Genomic DNA, 23,959 nt, shown 5'->3' with positions numbered 1-23,959 from the left:
TTCTAGTGCAGCATGTTCTAGAGATGCTGAAATAATGGGAGCTTTGGCAATGAGGCAGAGAGCAATCAAACTTACTGTTATTTATCGTTCCCTGCGGCAGGTTGATTGTCTAGGTCACCTGATGCGGGCGGGTGAGAGACGTAATCATGCCTTATTATTGCAATCCCATTGAATCCCATTGTTTTCTCTCTCAACGATCAACTAGAGGTTTAAGGAAAAGCTGTAGTGCCTCATCTGAATCTCACACTGATGTGAATCAGGATCGACTCTACTAATGCCAGTGGAGATCAGACTCAGGCCCTTTAACTTGAGTCAGCAAACTGAATGACCTACCCAGAGTAATTCATTGTCCTCTGAGTTTGTGGCTTTACCTTGCAAAACAAGGTCAACCACAGTGAAATGAAACAGCAGGGATCTACGTACAGTGACGGCCTCTAAATTTAGTCAATATTGCCAAATTGATAACCACAGGCTGCTTAGGGAAGTAGCCTGGCGACCACGTTTTGACGCTGAGAGGTACATTTTCCGATGGGTGTCCTCCCGTCTGCATACACCCACTGCACCCAAAAGTTAGTGCCTGCACTGTGATGCGTGCAGTTGTCAGCGTAAGCCTGAGTACTTGCGCACTTACCTAGCTGATTGCGGTGGGCGTGTACCAGGCAGTCACAGACACAAGTACCCAGTTTGGCAAGCTCTGATCCTGCTGCCGGCACAACTTGTGTTGGTAGAAAGTGGAAGGCGGGTGTGGGACATAGGGTTTGCCGTGCCAGATCAGTCAGGCTTTGAAGTCTGGTGTCCCGCTTCTGGCAGCATCCATAACTGATGCTTGAGAGGCAGGGGAACAGAACCTATAGTGTACCTCTTTAGTCGCTCAGTAATGCACACTGGGAAAGTCTCAAGGGGATGGAAGGGTGAAGGGAATACTTCCCCAGCACTCCGAGGTGATATGTGCACCTCCTGAAACATGCCATGGGACTCCCCTTCCTCTGAGCAGGACGATTATCTTAAAAGGTACTCCTTAACTTTAACGTTTAGCTCCTGTAAAACGCAGCCACGTTTTTCCTGTGAATGCTGCACCAGCATGTGCTCCACTGGTGCCGGCACAGCCATCCCACCCACAGAAACACCGCAGAGCACAGAGCTCGCCTGGGGCTGTTTGGGGGTTAAAAGTCATGTAAGTCTTGGATGCGGGGCTAATGCAACTTTGTTATCCTTATTGAAGGACTAAAGTAGAGCAGAACTGTACGATAACTGAGGGATCACCCTCCCTTTAACCTCACTCACTGAGAATGGGATAATGATGCTATATTCAAACGTGGGGAAGGAAGGGGGTGCAGACTCTGTCTAAACAGTCTAAACATAACAAAAAAATCGGCAGCACGTCGCAGAGCCCAGGTCGACTAACTGGTTAGTTTATTCATTCCACTGACCAATAACAGTGTAGATGTTTATTCACGTCCAGGCTGCAGCCCCGGCTCTGAAATCTAGAAAATCTCAGGGCCCAGCTCCAGCCCAAGCGGGAGTGTCTACACTGCCATTGTTATCCTGTAGCCTGAGTCCTGCAAGCACTCCAGCATCTAAAGACAGAGCTGAGCAGACTCAACTGAGAGGCTTTGTTTCTTCGAGTGATCACTAGAGGTGTTTACCAGTCAGTTGGTCTAGGGGCTGAGTCTCAGACCTGGTGCAGGGACCGTGCTGCAGTGAAAGAATGCAGCGGTGAGGTTCCACACTACCCAGTGAAACCACTAAGAACTGGGCTAGGTAGTGGAACCTCAGATCACAGCGTTGCAGCTAAAGGCAGTGCCAGCATAGCAGGAGAAGTGGAAGTATCTACTGACCCCCCCGGCCACACACACACACACACTAAAATCCACCTGAATCTACACCTCTACTCTAAGGTCTTTGCTGACTCCAGACAACAAACAGTAAGTGGGGTGCAGTGAAGGCAAAGGGGACAGTCACTGTTTGGCCTTTCACACCACGAGGTGGGAATCAGGCAAAGGATCACTGCCCAAGATACAATGGGGGAGAGGGTTTATTTACTGTGCATCCTTTTGAGTGACTGTGAAGGTTTCTCCCCAACCCAATGCTCTTGTTTGCTCTCCCCTTAAATAGAAGTTGTCTTTGGTTATGAACAGATTCCGTGCCCGCGAGTGGTGAAGCACTGCCTCTTCGGCTATGTCTGTACTGCAAGCTAGGGGTGTGATTCCTCTGCGTGTCTACACAATCGAATGAGAGCTAGCACAAGCATATATAGCAGCGCAGCAGGAGCATGAGTACACAAGCAGGGGAAATCACACTCCTAGCTCATAGTGTAGATGTGGCCTGAGAAGTATCCAGGGTGGTGGTTCGTTTGCCCAGATTTCTGGGTGGAGGGCTCAAGATGGTTTGGTTTTGTAATTGGAAAAGCCCCTCCCCTTCCCCCCAGATGCTGAATCCAGCTTGTTGCTGCCAAGGGCGTCTGACAGAAGGGTTACAAAATCTTAGCAGGTTTTTTACATTTCCAAACTCTGGATTTTGTAAAATAACCAAAACACCGGAGCACAGCAGCGATCCGCAGCGCACAAAGCCCGACCTGTAGTGAGGACACTGCACCCCGCAGACTGCAGCTCAAAATCCCAAGAACATTCATGAGCCCTGAGATTCCAGATTTTCTACCCAGTCATCAGAGGGGCTGCATCTTGCAACACCTGCTTCCCGGAGGGAAAGATGAGGGGGAAGGCGGCAGAAGGGAGGGAACAGACGTCAGTGATTTTTCTGTTGCTGAGCTAAGGTAACCTGGCTGATTAATGACCCCACTCTGCTAGGCATCAGCTGTAGGGCAGCCTGCAGTGACCCTGCAGTCCTGCTATGGTTGGTGCGTGTTGCTGTAGGTACAGTCACTTCTGGACAGAATGCTAGGGTGAAGCAGCATCCATTGGGAAATATGTTGAGGAGGGGAAGCTGAAAATGTAGGACCCGCCCCCTCCCTGGCCAGGAAAAGAATCTGGGCAGAGAAAAGAAAGCAGAGATGGTCCCACATTTAGTTGCATACATTGTAGAACTCCTATGAAGCTAGGTCTTGTGTCTAGAGCATTTGATTGATTTGTGCATAATCACCTCATTGTTCTAAGAGACTAAACCAAGGACTGTCAGTGCTCTTGCTCCAGGGTATAAAGTGATCACCTGCAGTGGACAGGAAGCAATTTTCCCCATGTAAAGTTTTGGATATTTAGCTAGATGCATTTTCACCTTCCTCTCCAGCATCGGGTACTAGACATTGCTGGAAGGGGTGGGATGAATGGTCAAGGGACCAATGATGTGAATGATCATGATAAATAAAGTTATATTGGGATAATCTCAAATTAGGAAAATCATAATCCAACATCCAGAAAAGACCAGGAGAATTTGGTAAAGAAAATTTTACACAAGTGTATGGAATTCTCTAGTAGGTATATAATCCTCTATTGATGTTTCTAGGTTGGTATAGCAAGGAGATAATTTTCTATTGAATGAGTTAGGTTTTTAGAGTCATTTTATAGAATCCTATTTAATTTCTACAACCCTCTCTTGGACTTTTGGACTTTTCCAGAAAGGTTTATTTAGTGTGTCATATAGTTGTGACCGGCTGACCTTCTTTTCAAGTCAACATTGATACAAACAAAAACCCTAGTGGTTTTGTATCACTCTGGTTGTCACAAGTAGCCTTGACATCCCAGGTTTATAATCTATTTTCAGTGACTTGATTTTGTTTTATTGCATTGTTTGTTGTGAAAACCAATCTAGAAGCTGAATGGACCATCAGATACTTGATATAGACACACAAATGTCTAATGTTTACAAACCACAGCCCATAGGAAGATTATTTGATCTCTGTTTTGATGAGGAAGAAGAAATTGCATTATGTGTTGTTCATTGAAAATGACTTGAAAATTAGAAAGTAGCTGGGGACAGATTTTTAGAAATACAGCTCCCAGAATGGACAAACACAAATGGTGTGTGCCTCTAGCAAGATGGTATGCTCATTTGTGGCACCAGCTGTGCAAAAGGCTGGCGTGGCAGTCAGCTATTTGTGAATGCAGTTACTGTCATCACACACACTAACATAATACCTGTGGATACACATTCCATGCATCTCTCTCTCTCACACACACACACACAGTCTCTCTCTCTTCTACTTTTTAGTTGCACGGACCCTTTTCCATTGTTTCAATCTTTTTCACAGCAGCACTTGCAGTTTCCACTAACTGGTGTAACATTTGTCAGCCTGTTTCAAACCCTAATCTCCAGCTTCAAATACTATTTCTTTCAACCACCGTTCTTGATAGTTGCCAGTACACTAAGTAGGTAGAGGAAAATACATCTCCATTACTGGACCATGTATCCGTGACACTGTATGTGGAGTAAAATGCACTTCCATTCCTGAACCGTGTACCTAACGTTATATGTTGGACACAAAGCACTTACAGTCCTGCCCCTTGTATGTGCAGCAACACACCTTCACTGCTGCTCCATGAATCTGGAACATCCTTTTTTCATGTTCTCCATTACGTTCACACTGACACTTGCAGAGGTGGTCTTATGAATTCGATTTTACAGGCTCCTTAATTCGAATTAACAGTGGCGTCAGTGTGAATGCGGGAATAATTAATTCTAATTAAGGGATTTTAAATCGACCTATGTCCCCAGTGTGAACCAGGTCCCAGTGGGACAGATCTGCATTCTGCTGCAGTATAGAGAGAGCAGCAAAGGGAAGTAAATAGTTACTATGCCGTGTTAAAACTGCTTGCATTGTTATGCATAGATGCAACTTGGGTGTTATGTACACGTTCCTCTAAAGTATTCTGCTTTGGCCACTGTAATCAAAAAGTAGTGATGCTTCCCAGAGACTTGACCTATGCCCATGGGGCCTGCCCACATTACGTTCTGCCACACAAAATACAGGGCTGTAGAACATAGCATTTCAACAGACCTCAGCATATGTGTCTCTCCAAGATCTGTTGGCTCCTTGAAGACTTTGGGCAGATCATTCTGTTCTTCAAGTCAAGGCCCAGGATAGCCACAAGGATGATGGAGGAAGGTGGAAATGTAGCCATAAGGAATAAAAGACGTATTCCATTGCTTACCTCCACTAGTGCTCTCTTGATCACTCTACTGATGTCCCGTCTCCACTCAGGAATATCTGGGTTGTACTCATCCAGGTTTGGAGAGAACGATAAGCGGAGAGATTGAAATCGCTCTGGGGATACAATGGCACATTTGCTGTCATTGACAGACTGTGGAGTTTCAGTGTCTGGTTGTCAATCTAATCAAATATATTGCAATGGATTTTAGCCAATGTAACACAGTTACCCCAGCTGAGTAAGAATCAAATGCGACAACTAGATCCTCAGCTGGTGTCAATTGGCATAGCTTCAGTGAAGCCAAGCGAGCTATGCTGATTGACATCAGCAGAAGACAACAGAACTAGTGCAATTTACAATGGCCCTACATTCCTATTTCCACCAGTGTATAGTCATTTATTTTGATGTCTAATATGCCAACAGGTAAGGCATCCACCCAAAGGCTACAGGCACCTGGACACCACATACAAAATTGTACAAGGCAGTAAAATACCTTCATCATCCTCACCCCTTACCATGACCTAACCATAATCCAATATTTATTAATGTAGAAAGAGCGCCCATCCAACGATTTGTGCACTTTTAACAAATATTCTAATACATAAAACGGCCTGTCAATTACTCTAAAAAAAGGACTTCAGCAACTTCTTAGACATAACAAAATTTAAATGGCTCCCCTTGCCCGCAGAATTCCCATCGGTGTACTGTGTACACTGTTATCTGGAGCTACCCATCTCTGTATGCATGAGGGATAAAGATGGGTATTGTAATGGATCTGTAGGTTAACAAATTTGGGCTGCTGTGAACCAAGGGAAGGGGAAGTGAGTTCCAGAGCAATGGCTCAAATGCTGCTCCATAACATTCCCAAAGTTTCCATTCAACTGCTGTTCCCTTCTCAGTAACAGCAATGAGAACCCTCCCACCTTAGTATTACTAGAGTATGTTATTCTAACACCAGCGATGTTGGCCCTGATCCACCCCTGTTTAACAAAACACTTAAGCACGTGCTAGAATGCAGTGTCCTTCTTCCATATTTTTACTATATCATGCCATTATGCTCAAGATCATTTACACTGAGTATTGCCTTTCAACTTCTGAACTTTATAACTGGGCCTACATTTATAGAATAGACACATGTGGCTCTAAAACTTTCGGGGACAGCCAGATCCTGCTGGTGTAAACTGATGTAGCTCCACTGAAGTTAAAGAAGTTGCACCGATCTACAAAGATCTAGACGTTGTTTCATGCCATTTCTGTGTGTGAACTTCGCATTGGTGAAAGAAATCAGATCAACCAGCCCAGAGAAGGAATTTCATGGCTCATCTAAGAAATAGGCCCAACACAGATGGTAGCAATGCAAGTGTCGTCACGATGTCTTGCCAATGGATCTGAAACCTGATTTGTAATAACCATTGCCAGGGAAATTTAGGGTAAGTCAGATTGGTCCTACTCAGTCCTTGGAACTTCAGTTGAGACTTCCCAGAAGGATGCCAGTAACAATAATTTTCTGTCTGCCATGTGGATTCTTGTCCACTGGGAATTGGCCTGGAGCCTACAAAGCAATTTTAAATTTGTGCTATTCACAGACTGACTATTTTATATGCCATTGGTCACTTCCATTAATTTCAAGATGTCATTCCCAACAAAGACTAATGAATGAGCAACTAACTCATCAAATATTTATCAAAATGGAACAATTCACAGAGCCAGGAAGACCCTCACATAGGCTGCTGTGTTGTTTTTCTTTAACTTCCCAAAATGCAGGTGACTTATCTTGCAATTAGGATGTTTATCTTATGAAAGCATGCAAATGAACCACTCAAGAGCATCACTTGAGAGAAATGAGGCAGCGTCATAATTACTTTACCATATTGAGCAGCAGGGGGGCTGGAACTGGGAATTTAACAGAAATGTTACACTAAACATAGAATCATAGAATTGTGGGAATGGAAGAGACCTCAAGAGGTCATCTAGTCCAGTCCCCTGCACTTATGGCAGGATTCAGTATTATGTAGTTGCTCCTGAAATATGAAAGAAGGCTGCTGTATGGGATTTGGATGGCATTTTTACTGATGCTCTGGTAGACACACACTGCACATTTATATTCACAACTCAGAGAGAAGCTTTCACGTTGAAACAACCTTGGGATAAGAAAAAAAAAAAAGAACTTGGACACTTGTGTATTTCACTATTTCCATTGCTGTTAGCAATGATATTTGCATTTGTCAGGGTGCCTCCACATGCCCAGTCCAGCTAGTAGTTTTAGACAGGTCAACTTCATGGAGAGAGGCATTGCCAGTATTTTAAAGAAGGATTGCCCCCGATCATTTCCCCTTTAAACTATGATGAATCCCATGTCCCAGGGCAGGAGCTAAGGGTTGGGGAATCTTTCATAAGCAAGGTGGGAGGCAGTTAGCAAACAAACTGACAGGATATACACTTCACTGAACCCATATGTAGCTTGCACTAGAAAACTATGCTGTGCCAGCGTCCCAGCCACGATGCAACCTCTTTACCCTGCTCCAGCAGCATGAAGGGGTTGGGATGCTGACTTAACTAGTTTCTTGGGAATTCCGCCAGCGTAGGGATATTCCCAGAGGCTATAGGGATGACATAGCTAGCTCTACACCCTCCACACCCTCCTTCCAATCCCCGGGGCAGGGAATGTGTCAGAATAACCACCTATTCCCAGCCTTCAGCAGAGGTGGGGTGAGGGGTTGATGCCACCACCACCACCTCACCTCGTGGCCCTCAGAGAAGAGCTGTGTTGAGACTGGGGCAGGAGAAGGGGGTATAAAATCAGAGCACTGATGTGCACTGGCGATCCTTGGCTGCTGCAATCAGGTGCAATTTAAAGCAGTGCTAAGTTTTCACAAGGGCCCAAATGAGGTAGGCTGGAGAATCCAGCCCAGGGAGGATGCTGGGAACACAGCAGGGCTCTCAACGGAGCCAACCATTTGAATGGAGAATGAGGGTGGAGATGTTTGTGAAAATACCGGACATCTGGCATAATTTGCTCCACTCCAAAGGAGAAACAAAACGTTGCTCTTCAGGAGTATTTTTAGGAGGGCCAGGGATAAAAACTTGATTTAATGGTATCCAGAGAGGGGGTCATTCCATTGGCAGCATGAAATAGCCCAAACCTGGGAGACCACCCAGCATATGACTGTGAGATGTGCTTATAACACTGGGGGAAAGACACTATTCAATTGTGCACTCCTAAGCTGTATGTTGTAATGGACACAGATCCATGCAGGTTTTGCACATGCTGGGACAAGACATCTGCTCATCAGTGGAGAGACGCCAGCCAGTAACATAAGTCACTTTTCCAACGGCCATGTTTGAAAATATTACAGCAATCATCTAGAAGTGGCTGTCTGTAAAATGTAGAGCAAGGTTTTAATCCTTCTGAGACGGGTGTAAATCTGGATCGACTCCAGTTGCCTTCAGAGAAGTTACTCCAGATTTACATCAGGGTAATTTTCAAGCAGAATCTGCCCTAAGGCATTTTGGATTACTACGATTATGCTTCTCTTTTTAAGAAGTGTTGGGCCTAATATGTTGCTGTAGGAACTGCAGATTTGTCACAAACACACCATATCTATGCAGCTATATTCTCATCCTGTGCTGAGAGATGCCACCACTGCTCTGCTGCGGGGAATCAACAGAAAAAGAAAGGGGTAGGGGCTCACCATACACTGCAATAGTCTTTGTGTCCTGCAGAATGGTGTTCCCTGCCGAGACCTGTACCGTGATCGTGTTCATTCCTTCCACAGAGAACGTGAATGTGATGCTCCCCTCCAGGGTGACTAGTGGCTGCAAACACATGAGAAAAGGAGGAATGAGGTGGTCATCTGATCTTTTGGGTGCCAGAACTCCTATCTCTGCTACTCCAAACAGTAGAGGGGTAAGGCACATTGAGAGTTGGATCAACAGGGGCCAGGGTCAGTGAGAGACCCTTTACCTAGGATTTCTCCATCCTCGGTTTCTGACCAGCGATATTAAAAGGGCTTTTTGGATGGAAATAAAAAATCCCATCAGTGTGAACTCTCTTCTGATAGTTGTATTATAATAGCTCCAAGAGGCCACAAACAAGACCAGGTTCCAATTGTGTTAGGTGCTGTGTACAAGTAAGGGTCCATTATGTCCCCAAAGGGCTTACAGTCTAAACAAACACTCGGGAAGGAAAGATCATTGTTCAGCTTGGGAGCCGAGACACAGAGAAACAAAGTGACTTGCCCCAGGTCACATGGAGAGTTGGTAACAGAGCTAGGAAGCGGCCCAGATTTCTCCCTCAATGTCCTAAGCTCCCCTCCAGCACACAATTGTTGCCTTACTAAAATAAATGGTTGAGGGCAGATACGGGCCTCCTAAACCTGCCTCCTTGTGACAAATGGAGTGTCACCATGTCTCTGAAGGGGATGCTCACTGCTATACAATGGCTCCGCTCCAGGAACCCTAGGCTACCATGTACACGTGTAAAGGCGCTACACACCAGTGCTTGCAACACTGGCCCCTTTGACCTCATCCAGCAGCCCCTGCCATAATCTCTGGTTATTCCTTTACTAGTAAACTCTGGGTGGGATTCTCAAAAGCAGCCAGTGTTAGTCTAACCATGCTTTCACTGTGGTCCTCGGTAAAACTCCCCTTGACTTCACTGGGAGCTGTTAGGCCAGCACTGATCACTTATGAGCTTAATTTCTCAGACAGAAGGTGTCTCAGACAGATAAGAGGTGACAAACACAGTCTGTAAGTAGCTATATGGGAAGAAGATTTCTGATAGTACAGGGTTCTTCAATCTAGCAGACAAAGGCATAACAAAAGCCAGTGGATGGAAGCTGACGCTAGATAAATTCAAGCTGGAAATAAGATGCAGTTTTTTAACAGAGTAATTAATCATGGGAATAATTTACTTAAGGACGTAGTAGATCCTCCATCACTTGTCGTTTTTAAACCAAGGTTGGACGGCTCTCTCAAAACTATGCTCCAGCTCAGCCACAAGACACGGGGTAACGTAGCAATTACTGGGTGAAGTTATATGGCCTCGCTGTGCAGGAAGTCACAACAGATGATCTCACAATCCCTTCTGGCCTCACCATCTGTGAAAAGCTCACCCTCAGAGACTAACCGGGCCCTTTGAGTGCTTCTGCAACACAGATAACTAAGAACTACAAAGCACCGGTAACATTTGCAAGCATCCTAAGCAAAGAGGAGGCAGAAAGTTGTATGTGCTCTATTTATGCTAAATTGCATCCGTAGGCAGATAGAAGTACTGTGTATCATTTTGCATCCCCCAGAGTGCGGTAATGAGGAATTCTTGCATACAGAGTTGAACAGACAAAATGAGAGCTTTGCATTGCTTTAGAGGATAGGTGTTGGAGTTATTGATAAAGTTTTCCTTCTCATTAGGCATGCACTACACATAGACTAGGGACCAGGGTTTAAATCCTGGGGCTATGCAGAGGCAGCTACAGATGAACAGAAAACTCCAGCTCAGATGGATAGGTTTGTAAAAATTGTCAAATTTAGTTAAAGAAAGAAAAAAAGAAACTTTTTTAGCCTACTTTTCAGTCAGATCCCCTCAGCATTATCCAATGGGGGCTTAGGAATTTGCATAAAATTCAAATTATCCCTACACAGAGATAGCTAAGTAAGGTTTTGGGTTTTTTTTAAAAAGGATAAAATAAAAGGCTATTTTGCATATACGGGTGAGAGGATTTTATCCCACTTCTGCCTGCTGTGGGGTACTTTACACCTTCCTCTGAAGCACCTGGAGACTGACCATGGAGCTGATTCAGACTGCCAATGCCTATGTTTCTATTTTTGTAGAGCGAAGGGTCAAAGCCTGACTGCCCTGATTTGTGATGGTTTTTTTTCCACTATTCAAGAGTATTCACAAGCTGCTTTCCCACCACCTCACCCCCCACAGACGCAGTCTCCCTCCTGGGATGGTTTGCTGAAGTGCTGTAAGGGAATACAAACCTCAGTGTTGTTCCCGAACCACCAAATGTAAGTCAGCGTGCCCGCCTGGTTGGGCCACAGTACAGCCGTAGCGTTGACCTCTTTGTTCTTGGTAGTAACAAATGGGAGAGACAAATGAACATGTTCCAGGGGGCCTGTGGAGATAGAAGCAGTGGCAAATGGGGGTGAGCTCCCGTGCTTAGGCACCAAAATGTGAGTCTGATACTGGGTCCTCCAGTTTTTCAGATGAGACAATGAAGAGGAAAGTCACGCGGGGCACCACACACAAAGCGGGCTGGCTTCAAACTGTTTCTGGGGAGACATTCGGGACCCATGCATCTAAAATCAGGAATTGCTACTTCCTGAACTAAAGAACCCAAGCTCTATAGCTCAAAGGTTGTGACAGACTCAAACCTCTATACGGGGACTACCCACTAGAGGACGACAGAGCCACACAACGTGGGCTACCCTGGGAAGGCACTAGAATTTGCACGAGGAAGCACTAATAGAAGTATAATAATATTACAAATACTTGGACCCATTCCAAAAGGGCCAGACACGAGGTGGTGCAAATTGATATAGCTCCACGACCGTGAATGGAGCTCCATGGATTTATACCAATTGAAGGCCTGGACCAAGGCATTTATTCCGGTACCCCTTCTTTTTAACTCTAGCTTTTCCTCTCCCACGCGCTCCTTTTCTCTCACCTATATCGTGCCTTTTATTTCCTTAGTGTAGCCAACCTGTAGTTTAACGGACAAATGGCATTTACATTGAAACCTGCCCTGGCTGTTCCTTTCTCTCACTTGTGGGGGGCAAAAAGAGGGGCTCTGTAATCTCAGCTCATTTTATGGATTGTTTTCTATATGTGTCACTGTCGTTCCTCTGGAGAACAGAAGTGTTATCCTCAAAGGGAGGGCACAGGAGAGAGAACAACAGGAAGCACAGGGTAATTTTGGAGCACAGTTCTACAATACAGGCTCTGTACAAATTCTGCATCCGTCAAACACTGTGAAATAGGCACTTGTGGACTGATTTCAGTATCCACAAGTGATCTGGATGTTCGATTAAAGGAGCCTATATTTGACACCAGAACTTCCCATATATATAGCATCACTTATAGAGCGTTATTGATCCACAAGGATCGCAGGAGATCACATTCCCCACTGCTTGGCACCACAGTCCTTTACACCTGTGCAGAGTGGGTGCAAAATGCTACCAGCTCAGAAGGTGTAAATGAAGGTGCAGAAGGTGGAGAATCAGGTTCTGTGACACACCACTGAAATGCAGCCACTGCTGGGGTAGAAACATGGCAACTGTTTAACACCACACCAGAGCACGGTATGACTAAGGAGCTTTCGGAACCTGCTTAGCATGGGGCTGTTGCAGGCCAGGATTATGGGTAATCTTTACTCTGATGGCTGCTACCTAGCCCCCTGGCCCACCTGCAGGAGTGGCTGAATGCTCCTATTTACCTCATGCTTTGGAAGCACTGCAGGATTTTGTCCTACACCTCTGTAGATTGCAAAAAGGATTCCCCTACAAGAATCCATAGCCACAAGGGAATTGCTGATGGTGTCTAGTTTTAGGTAGGGGGTGAGAACTGAAATTAATCATTATCTAGCGCTGTGTGTATTTCAAGTGAGGGGCCCTTGTTCTGCATTCACTAGCTATCCAGTAGCAGTAGAAAATGCAAAGGAGGCAGAATTTCAAGCATCCAAAGTGGCAGTGGGAGAGCTAGAAGCAGGACGGTGGGCTGTGTAAGCTCCAACACTTAGTTCTCATTGATGCTAGCTTATTTTGTGCGCTGTTATACATATCGGTGCTGACAACCCTCTGAAAGGACCCAGTACTGCATAGAGAGTTTAAAGTCCTTTCAGGCCGTCACTGCTCCCTCGTTATGATAGAAAGAGAAAGACGCACCCAAGCAGGTCCGTATTATTTTAATATCTGCCTTCCAATATACAGCTGGAGAAAACAGACATGCTACTTAGAGCGGAGGGGTTGAACAGCAGGTGGTGCTGTATCACTCTGTATAGGTGTACGGGATGGGACGAGAACTCTCGTCCAACTACAATAGAATTGCACTTCCAAGGTTTACCTGTGGTCTATGAGCCATTGCATTACTACCGCGCTGCCATCTTACCCAAGAGCACGGCCCGTGCCCCTATGCAGCTCCTCAGGTGCCCAGAATTAGTACTGAGAACACAACCTGCATAGAATCGTCCTATACCTAACGTCTCTGTAAGAGGCTACGTTGTTTTAAAGAGTTAAAGCAACAAGCAGGGAGACAGAATAAGTTGGCCACTGAACTTAAAGGCCCGCTGAGACGACACACAGGCGGCATTGATGCTAGAGAAAAGACTTACAGTCAAAGCCCACAGTATGTGCATGCTTACAGGTAGCTTTGTTCTCTCTCCTGATCCTTGGTTCCTCACCGTTCGTGCCGTCCGGGCTGCAGGCCAGTTTAAACAACCTACGGAAGCTCACTCCAATGCGAAGTTGACTCTTTGGTGGTGCAGAGCCAGTGGCCCTGCAGCTGGCATGGCTGGGGAACTTGGGCCTGTAGGAAAGGGTGGCCAAAATGTCCCCCAGTTCCTTTGAATGATCCCTGTTTCCAGCCCCCTATGTGGCTGTTTGCAGTTGGTATTAACGGGAGCTGACATAATCCTATTCCACCTTGGCCCAAGGGGACTAGGTCTGCACAGAGGCCATAGCAGAATCAGGGAAGTGCCCCGGGTAATAGATGATGAGTGAAATAGATCTGATATAAATAAAATGTATATTATACCAGTGAATCTAATGTGATTTGGGTATGGCCCAATGAATGGCCTAACAGAAAACCCTTACTGCATGCAGACTTTTAATGACATTTCCGAATATCTAAGTGGTTCTGGTAAATGTGAAGCTTATTTCTTTAAGACGATGATATACTTCTGCTAATTTGCTTTACATGACTTAGAAACCTAAGTCCCATTAATAGGGATTTCGAAAACTGTATCTAGTATCCCTTAAATAAAAGATACAATGGCCACCTTTTTAAGTATCACTTTGCAGTGTCCAAAGCCTACAGGCTAATTAGATCAGCTGGCCAGAAAGCTAATTAGTGCAGATGGCTGAGCTACACAACTGCTTTCTCCTTCCCACTTGTGGCCTGCATAACAAAACAGCTATTGTATCATGTGGCCTCATTAGTCTGCAAACAAGAAGAGCACAATGATGATCTTCCCTATGAAAACTCCTCTTGTTAAGCCCCAGCTGATTACAAAGCCTGCGTGCAGGAGCCTGTCAGAACCTCCCTGGAAATATTACCACTAAAACAATTCTCGGTTTGTTTCCAGCGATCTTTACAAACAGTTAGAAATAACCCCTGGCTCGCATTCGGCTGCCTTTTCCGCAAACAGCAGGGGAGGTTCCGAGGGAGCAAAGAACTGGCTTTTCCTCGGAGAACAAGGTGTAGCCATCAGTTTGTCTTGACAGCCAAACCCACACCACGGCTGATCTGTCAACGCTGCGCAGGAGGGTTAATCAAAATTTGAACACAGCATCTTTTGCCTTCACAAACACAGGCCTCTGTCCGTCCAATTTCAACAGAGATCATTGGCGCTATCGCATGCACCATACAAGGGATGATATTCCACCAGCTAAGAAACAACTCAGCATTGGCCCCAAAGATGAAAAGCTCCCTCAACCTGCCAAGGCTGTGACATAAGAAACCACATGGGTTAAGTCCCAAAATGTGGAACCCAAGTGATAGAGAAGTTTAAGATGAAAGGAGTTTCATTTCCGTAAGGCATTATTTTCCTGAGTCAACACCCTAAGATGATAGCAGGAGGCGCTGTACTGCAGAAGGTGCCATTATTCACACGCTGCATAAAGCTGGGTGATCATTAAGGAGTGATTTTCCTAACACTTTCAGTGGGACTTGGGCTCCTAACACCCTTAGGCTCCTAACACCCTTAGGTGCTTTTGAAAATCTCACCCTACATCTACCATGGCAGGTTCCACAAGAGAAGAGCTGTAAGCCCCAGGGTTCCAGCTAAGTTTCCCCTGCAGTTTCCCACGACTATAGGACTATATTTCACTCTGCCCTGAACTGTTCAGAATGTGTCAGAGCACTGTTAAACTGCTGCCCCCTTCCACCCAAGGGACAGCTGCATTCATGGTGGATAAAGTATCCTTGGAGTTGCAATCTATGTATAGAACTTGTTGAATACTTTGAAGGAGGTAAAGTGTCAGGTATTAATTAGAAACAACAATTTCTGTAGCCCTAGTTCCAGGATTCAGAATTTCCTTTCCAAATAACATACATGTACAGTAAAAAACCCACAACTCCCCCCGTCCCATCCACACACAAAAGATCCTGGATCTAACCCTTCCAGAACTCTGGGAAAGTTCAGACATGGGTCAGAACTTTGGGCTTGGAGTAACTCTTAACCAGAACAAAAGGGAAATAACATGAACTCTATCTAGGGACAGAGCTAAATTTGGGTTTTAAATTGGCAGCAGCTAACATATAAGAAGGTTAGAAAGAAAACCAGAGGCAGATATTTTTCTTGTAACGTTCTCCAGAATCAGGAATTTGGTTTCCATCATGACAGAAAGGGTGAAATATACTTGATTTTCACCGCAGAAGTGGCTGCATTTCAGCAGGGGGCAGGTGATCCCTAGGTATACATACAGGCCACAATTTTTAAAATTGGCTAGCTGTTCTGGATCCCTCCATTTTGGACTGCCCAATTTGAGACATGTCAAAGGAGCCTGATTTTCAGAAAGCGCTGAGAACTCACCCTTTGAAAAATCAAGCTGGGCGCCTGAAATTTGAGGTATTAAAATGAGGGGGTCTTAAAAAAAAATCTTGGCCATTATCTGTGAATAGCTTTTGGATTCTCAGGATCTCAGTTTGGGGAAGGATAAAAGTTCATTCTCTCTGACTCTGCACACATCTCAGAAGGTCTCCTCTCAGACAGGGAGCCACATGAATCATCTCTAAGAGAGTGCATTGTTTCTTTAAGATATGTTGTAAGCCAACAATGGTAATAACATACAAGTTACATGTAAGTACAGGACAGCGCTGTCCAATCCCAGGCTGTTTTCCACCTGCACGGTCACTCGGAATATGCCCACGTTCTGGTAGACATGCTTGATCCCATCCTGCGTCGAGCTGAGATTGGCGTAGGACACAGCGATGCCGTCGCCAAAATCCACCTGAATGATCATCCTTTGGACATCACCCTATGATAAATGCAAATGGGGAGGAGGCAATAAGGAAAACGATTCTTCTCTGACCTGACTTCTCGAATGGCCTGAACCTGCTTCCACTGACTTCAGACTGGGATTTCAGACAGCATCTCAGGATGGCTCGGAGGATTTGCAACAGCCTGTGATCCCTTCCCCTTGTAGGGCACGAGAGGAATCCAGCCCTGGCTGGTAATGACCCTACGTTACTGCTAGCTGTTCAGTGGCCTGTTTGAAATGGGCTGGAAATTGTCTACTAGGCAGCTGTCCACCTCATTAAAACCACCAGTACTAATGGGTTCCCATGTTGGCTGGGTCAGCAGGGGAGGGCTGAGGACTGGACAAGCCCGGCGACTAACCTCTCCTCTTCCTGCCTAGAGATGATCCCAGTAGCACAGGTGTAGGGTATAGCTTGTGCTGCTGTGCTGTTAGTAAATGCAAGGATATTAGTCCCCTGGGCTGTTATTTGGCACTTTTTTTCGTGATCATTATAAATTAAAAAAGGGGTCACAGCAGCAAAAACCACAGCAAGGAGCTCCACTTTCCATGCAAGAGTGGGGACCCCGTTATCTGGAGAAAGCCTGTTATGGTGGTTAATATTCTGCACTAGCAAATGAACTTGCTTTTTGTACACACAACTCCAATGAATTCAGCATCCAAGACACTCAGCCTGGAGCTCTTTGTGTAAAAACAGGCAGAGGAAATGAATAAGGCTGGCCATCTAAAACTCAAAGGATCTGCACAGATTTGTTTCTTTACACGCTACTTTACCAACCAGGAGCCTTTTTTATAAACCAGTGCTCTTCGACAAGGACAAGGAAAGGAAACGTGATTTATGCTCTTGCTTGCAGAGGGAGCCTCTGGAAACATGAATATGGAATTCTCGCATCTTACTGATATGGGGATGTATCCAGTATGGTCCATTTTCAACAGGCTGACAATCCATACAGAAATAGTCAGTGGCTGTTGCAGGCCAGCCTTCCAGGGGGGAACATTCAACTCGCCTTAGCTCTATATATTCGCTACTAAAAGCCACTTTTGAAAGTGCCTCTCAGGGGGTCTGCTGTGATTACTGGGAAATACAGTCACGCTCTCCCACTGTTGCTATAGAGTCATCTGTTATGCAAGCACACTGGAGCCAGTGCCGCTGCCTGGATCCTTCATCTGGAAGAAAGCTGTTAGATTAACAGTTGAGGGGACAGCAGATAGCATTGGGATGAAAGTACATTTAATTTCCTTTGATTTTGTTTCCTTATTTTTCTGAAAGGGGCAGACATCCGGTTGCCCTAATAAAAGTTATCGGCAGAGGCACCTGTTTTCAGGTATGTCTAATTTTTTTGGCTGTGTTTTGTTTTAAGTTGGTGGGGTGGGGAGAGAGAATAAAATGACATTTTGAGCTGAATCCCTCACACTTGTTCTCAGCTCAAAGATTTTATTTTCAGGGCTCTGGGGTCAGAAGCGCCAAGGTCAGTAAAATTCTGCTCCCCTATTTTGGAGGAATCAGGTTTGAAGATAGGAGAGAAAGGATGGTCTTGTGGACTGGGACTTCTGTATCTCATTCCTGGCTCACCTTGACTTCCTGTGTCACTAGGCACAACTCACTTAATCTTCCTTTCTGGGCATAATAGCATTGCTCTATCTTCTATGGGGACTACGAGGATAAAATCATTGATTGTGAGCTGCTGAGATACTTTGATGGCAAGGACAATATAAGTGACTAGATAAAAAACAAACAACAACAAAGGGTTCTCTCTCTATACGTGCAAAGTGATGGGGTCTCAATTAGCTCTTACCAATGAAGACAGATCTTGGAGTCATTGTGGATAAGTCTCTGAAAACACCTGTTCAATATGCAGTGGCAGTCAAAAATAACTAACAGCATGTTAGGAACCATTAGGAAAGGGATAGAAAATAAGACAGAAAATATCATAATATCACTTTATAAATCCATACCTTGAATACTATATACAGTTCTGGTTGCCCCATCTCAAAAAAGATGTATCAGAATAGGAAAAAGTACAGAGAAAGGCAACCAAAATGATTAGAGGTATGGAAACTTCCATCTGAGGAGAGATTAAAAGGACTTGGACAGTTCATCTTCAAAAAGAGACGACTAAGAAGGGGAGGTCTATAAAATCATGAATTGTGTGGCAAAAGTGTTATTTACCACTGCACATAACACAAGAACCAGTGATCCCCCAATAAAATTAATAGGCAGCAGGTTTACAACTAACATATTGAAATACTTCTTCACACAATGCAGTCGACCTGTGGCAGTTGCCGCCAGGGGATGCTGTGAAGACCAAAAGTATAACTGGGTTCAAAAAAGAACGAGATGAGTTCATGGAGGATAGGTCCATCAGTGACTGTTAGCCAAGATGGTCAGGGACACAACCCCATGCTCTGACTACTAGAAGCTGGGACTGCACTACAGGGGATGGATCTCTTGATAACTACCCTGTTCTGTTCATTCCCTCTGAAGCATCTGGCACTGGCCACTGTCAGAGGACAGGATACTGGGCTAGATGGACCATTGGTCTGACCCAGTCTGGCCGTTCTTATGATCTCACATGTTAAGAAGAGCTGCCGGTGTTCTGAGCTAGATCTAAGGGCTTATTCTGTAATAGCTATTGCTGATTAACTCCATTTGTGGATGCCCTTATTCCGGAATACAAGCGTCCATACCTGGAGCTAATCAGAAATTGTTAATCAGGCATAGCTAACCCACTTTAAATACCTTATTCCCTACTTTATTCCAGATTAACTTTCATGTGTAGACAAGTCCTTGAATATGTTTGTTTTAGGCCTGGTCTACACATAAAACTTATATTACCATAGTTATGTCGGTCAAGGGTGTGAAGAAAACACATCCCTAGCAAAATAACAATGCTGACAAAACCCCCAGAGTAGATAGAGCTACGCTGGCCAAAGAGGGCTTCTGTCTATGTAGGTAATGTCATTCAGGGAGGTGGTGTAGCTATGTCGGAAGTATGCTGTGTCTTCTATTGGTGTGTGCAGTGTCTAACCTAGGAGTCTATGCCAGCACAGACTGTAGTACAGACAGAGTGTTGGTAGTTAACTCGGCAATGTATATAGTCCTCAGTGAGATGTTACTATGCTTGAGAAGATTGGTTGAGAAATAAGTAATGGAATAAAGGTTGATTCAGCAAAGATCTTAAGCATGTACTTCACTTTAAGCTCATGCTTAGGTTCTTCCTGAATGTAGGAATTACTGGGCGAGATACAGGAATTACTGGGTGAGGTTCTTCTGGCCTGTGTTATGCAGGAGGTCAGTCTAGATGATCACAATGGTCCCTTATGGCTTTAAAAATCTATGAAGATCCATTACTATCAATGTGACTTAAGCAGATGCTTGAAGTTAATCATTTGCTTAAGTGCTTTGCTGAGCGGGTCTTTCACAAGACGAGGCAATGGGCAGTCATTCCGCACTCCCTTTGCACAGGGTTGATTGCCACACAAAGTGGGAGGCAGGGGAGGAGCAGTCCAAGTGGTGTAACGCCACCTTGATGGGGTCAAGAAGCAGAGTCAGTTAGATCAGCTTAGGGTCCCTCCAGGGGAAGTTGAGGCATGGCTGTCTGAGGGCTGGAGAAGGTAAAGAGGGACATTTAAGAAGCCCATAAACAGCCTGGTCTCGGCTGGATTTATCTGAAGTGTTAGACGAGGGTTTACTTTTCTAACATCCGACGTTCCTCCTCCGTTAACTCCAGTGTGGCCATCAAATCTAGTCTGCACTCGCCACAGGAGGAGGAAACCCCTTCTAGGCAAGTGGGATTCTGACTTCCCTTTCTCAAAGCTCCCCCCAGAGAAAAGATGCTGAGAGAGACGTCTCTTTAAAATCGAATTGGGGAAGGTCGCCAGCTGCCGCTTTCCCAGTCTCTTTCATAACAAGACCTCTCTTGGCCTTTCCTGGGTTTTTAAAGCCCTTTGAACTGGAAATGCATTTCTCCATTAAGTAAGATGCAGGGTGTAACACATTTCTGAAAGGGCCATATTTTACAAAGCTGCCATTTAAAATGTTTAGTTTAGGAAGGGGGAACAAATAAACAAACAGCATGTGAGTTGTTGCGCTGATTTATCTCTGCCCAGTAAAAACAGAGATGGAGCCATTCTGTAAGAAATAACAGGTAGATAAAAATTGAATCCCTTTTCCCCAGGGTAAAAAAAAAAAAAAAAGACCTACGGCAAACCCATACTGCCGTATATAAGCAGCTCCAAAGAGCAGTTTGCTAGCAGCAGTATTATCAAGAGAGACTTTTGCAAAAATATGAAATGTCCTTATGTCAATGACCAGGACCTGTGTGGCCATGCCTGGTGCTCAGAGCAGACAGTTGGAGCAGTAGCCAGGAACCACAGCCTAAGATCAGAGATGGAGCCAGATGCCACAGCCAATGGTCAGAGCTGCCGGGTCGGATTAACGCAGGGGCCTTAGGGGCTGTGGCCCAGGGCTCTGGGCTAAGGGGGGCCCTGCAAAAATAAATCCACACCCTTTCCCCCTACGCCCCTCTCCTGTATGCCGTGGGCCCAGCACCCTGGCCAGGAGCCGCTCCTGGCCCCAAGCCGTACCATGCAGTAGCAGCTCCTGCCCACCACACATGACATGGGCCCAGCACCCTGGCCAGGAGCGCGACGGCTGCTCCCAGCTCCTGGCCCTGCCCATTTCCCCCCGACCCCTCTCCCACATGATGTGGGGCCAGAGTGAGTGTGCGTGCCACTCAAAATCATCTCGCGTGCCACGTTCGGCGGGCATGCCATAGGTTGCCGACCCCTGTTCTGCATGTTTTAAGACTGAAATGTAACCACAGAACGGCTTTATGATAATTAAAAGGCAAGTTTAGTATCGCGTTAATAGCCTCGATGCCACAATTGTGTTCATTTTGTTTTAAATTAGGAAGAAGACTTCTATACAGGGGCCTCACCGAAGCTAATAGCCTCGGGCCCACAGGGGAGTTAATCTGGCCCTGCAGAGCTGAAGTCAGAAATCAGAGCCCAGGGTCAGAACCAGGTTATGTGGCATGAGGCAGGGCAGGGGCGAGGCTGGGGCCAAGACTGGAACAAGCTGGAGCTCTCTTGGCTGTGGGAAAATGCATTTATCAGCTGCTGAACTGCTGCTGGGTTTAAGAGCGGGTCTCCTGACTCTGCCGATCAATCAGGAGGACCACGGTTTAACCAGTCAGGCAACCTCCAGGCCAGCTGAGCTTGTGAGGCTGCCCAGAAACTGGCTCTGTTGCAGGCCCTCATCCCTGACACTCTGCACCGAAAAAAACCCCACCCAGCCCTCCCAACCCTTCTTGCTCTATCCTCGCCTCCTGCCTTTGCCAGCTTGTACTCAGAATGCTGACAGTGCAGTGATAGATTATACGGCTCTGCAGAACCCCAGGGAAAGCAGGCAATGAGCCAAGTGGACTTCTCCTGTGGCTTCGCACATGGGCATCAGTGAAATCAGCACTGACCCAAGTCCAACTTCTTGAATGAGCAGCATCTTCCAACTCCACCACGAGAGCTCTGTAATGAAAACTCTCTTAGAAAGCATGGCCAGAAATTGTAATGTGCTAAGGTTAGGTCCAGTAAATTCAGTCCCTATATATTAATCACACTGAGGCAGGCAGACACCTGTTACAATGGCCAGGAAAACAGTAGTCCTTTTAGTTGGCATTGCTAATCTGATTTAATGCATGTGTTATCTACAAGGTGTGGTGTGACCTTCAGATGGTACATTGCAAACCTGACATAGGCTCTGATCCAGCAAGGCACTTAAGCATCCGCTTAGCTTTAAGCACACAAGTAGATCTACTGATCTCTATGAAGCCTGTGGCAGAGCTAGGAGTTAAATCTAGATCTCCCAAGTTCCAGACCAGTGTCTTGACTACCAGACCATTAAAAAATAAGAGCACTTCGAAATGAAAAAATTATGAAGTTTTCAAAGTCATTCTAGTGTTTAAAAAGGGCCCCACATTTTGGGGTTTAAACACATGTATAATAGTGTCCTTTTTCCACACCAAACTTACCTATTTCTTGCAAGAATCTAGAACAAACACGGGACCTAATGCTTTCAGTAAGCTCTCTAAATCTTTACACTTCAGGGTTTGTTAGCAACATGCCGTGCTGTTTGCAAAATATTATTACACTTTGATTACTTTTATGCTGCCATTAGAATTTTGGAATATGTGAGATTATGGCCCATTCCAATCAATCTAATAAGGATGCAGCCTTCCAGCTTCCGATTTAAATTTCACCCTGAAGGGTGTAATCATGAATTTTCCGTATTAAGTGCTAGTCTTTGTATGTAAATTGAAGTATTAAAACAATGAGATACAGCTCAGAGTTTTTAATTTTAAGTCCCATGCCTCAGATTTAATTTAAAAGTCTTCAATTATGCATTGGCTTGTGTCTCTTTTTCCTTACAGATGTTTAAAACGGATTTAATTATCCACTGCAACAGGCAGACACCGCTTCTGTTGGATTGTCTTCCTGGAATGAATGTTTTTAAAATGTGCTTTACACAGTCTTTATGCAGATTCACCCATTTTCCCCCACGGCACTTTTCTACTTGCATCAAAAAATGTGTCCTTGAAGACATTTCCGTGGGACTCTTTATGGAAGACATTTCCACTGGCTTCCTGTGCATACGTGTCTCAAGAATGCTCTTTAATATGACTCCAGTTCAGTAAATCATAAAGCATATGCTTAACTTTAAACAAGACCATTCAAAATCAGGAAAACACATGCTTATCTTTAAGTGCAAGCTTAAGCGCTTTGCTGAATTATACCCTAAGGCCAACGATTAATAATGATGTTTATTGTGGAACTCTTTGAACTTCTTTAAGAGCAGGGGTTTGTTTGTTTTTGTATTTATCTGTACTTTAAAAGTGTTGTTATCATCAGAAAAGTGACCCTGAGAGCAATATTCTGGGTTTCCACATATACTCTTTCTCTCTCTCCATGAAGTTCACATCAAATTGGCCTATTATATAAGTCAAATAATGACTGCTTTAATTGTCAACTCTGCAAACGCAGCCTAGGATATCCAAAAAGCAAACTATGTTCTTTCTGCCACTCTAGATCCCATATGTCCCGTCAGAATAAATTGTGTACTGTACAGTGTCTCAGTGTTATTAAGTAGAATTCATCCTATAGGGTACCAAGGATTTGAAGTCTGTTGCACTGGTTCATCACTAGAACTGGCCACAGTATTTTTTTTTAAATGCATGAAATTGCAACGCAAAATTTTTGACAAAATTTTCTGATTTTTCCCAGCAACCTCTCATCATCTCCAGTAAAAACAGCTAATGCCAATAGAAGTTAATAACAATTCTGTCACTGCTACACAAGGCAGAAGAGAATCCAACTCTTCTTTGCACTCTGCATTAGCCGGAATTTACTGTGGTTTTGTTAGTAATATAAACAGATACGACACCACACCAGACATGCTGACGGTAGGAAGAAAATGTGTGGAGGAAGGTGGTTTCATTTGTACATAGTCACTTTTCAGAGTATAACTAGCCTTGGAACTGGAAACATAACCACTCCGTGACAGTTTCCAATCATAAAATAAATATCCTTCCATGATCGGCCATCCTGGCATCTTTACTTTGGGCACATAAATTATTACAAACCTTGGAAGGCTAAACTCATCTCAA

General features: G+C 44.9%; 1 protein-coding gene across 2 annotated transcripts in view; it reads right to left on the bottom strand.

Moving 5' to 3' along the window:
• The window catches only part of SORCS1 (sortilin related VPS10 domain containing receptor 1), a 384,379-nt gene that overhangs the window by 18,160 nt on the left and 342,260 nt on the right, over nucleotides 1–23,959 (bottom strand). For both annotated transcript variants that reach the window (XM_067537229.1, XM_067537228.1), the window contains exons 19-22: nucleotides 16,112–16,298; nucleotides 11,085–11,218; nucleotides 8,795–8,918; nucleotides 5,106–5,218 (exon numbers count right to left, since the gene is read on the bottom strand). In XM_067537229.1, coding sequence (XP_067393330.1) covers nucleotides 5,106–5,218; nucleotides 8,795–8,918; nucleotides 11,085–11,218; nucleotides 16,112–16,298 — 558 coding nt within the window. The remainder of the gene's footprint in view (nucleotides 1–5,105; nucleotides 5,219–8,794; nucleotides 8,919–11,084; nucleotides 11,219–16,111; nucleotides 16,299–23,959) is intronic.

The sequence above is a fragment of the Emydura macquarii genome, unplaced genomic scaffold (genome assembly GCF_026122565.2).
Source record: "Emydura macquarii macquarii isolate MOO-44397 ecotype Brisbane River unplaced genomic scaffold, CSIRO-AGI_Emac_v2 contig_3692, whole genome shotgun sequence".
NCBI classification, from domain to species: domain Eukaryota; kingdom Metazoa; phylum Chordata; order Testudines; family Chelidae; genus Emydura; species Emydura macquarii.
This window is presented reverse-complemented; position numbering and strand designations above follow the sequence as displayed.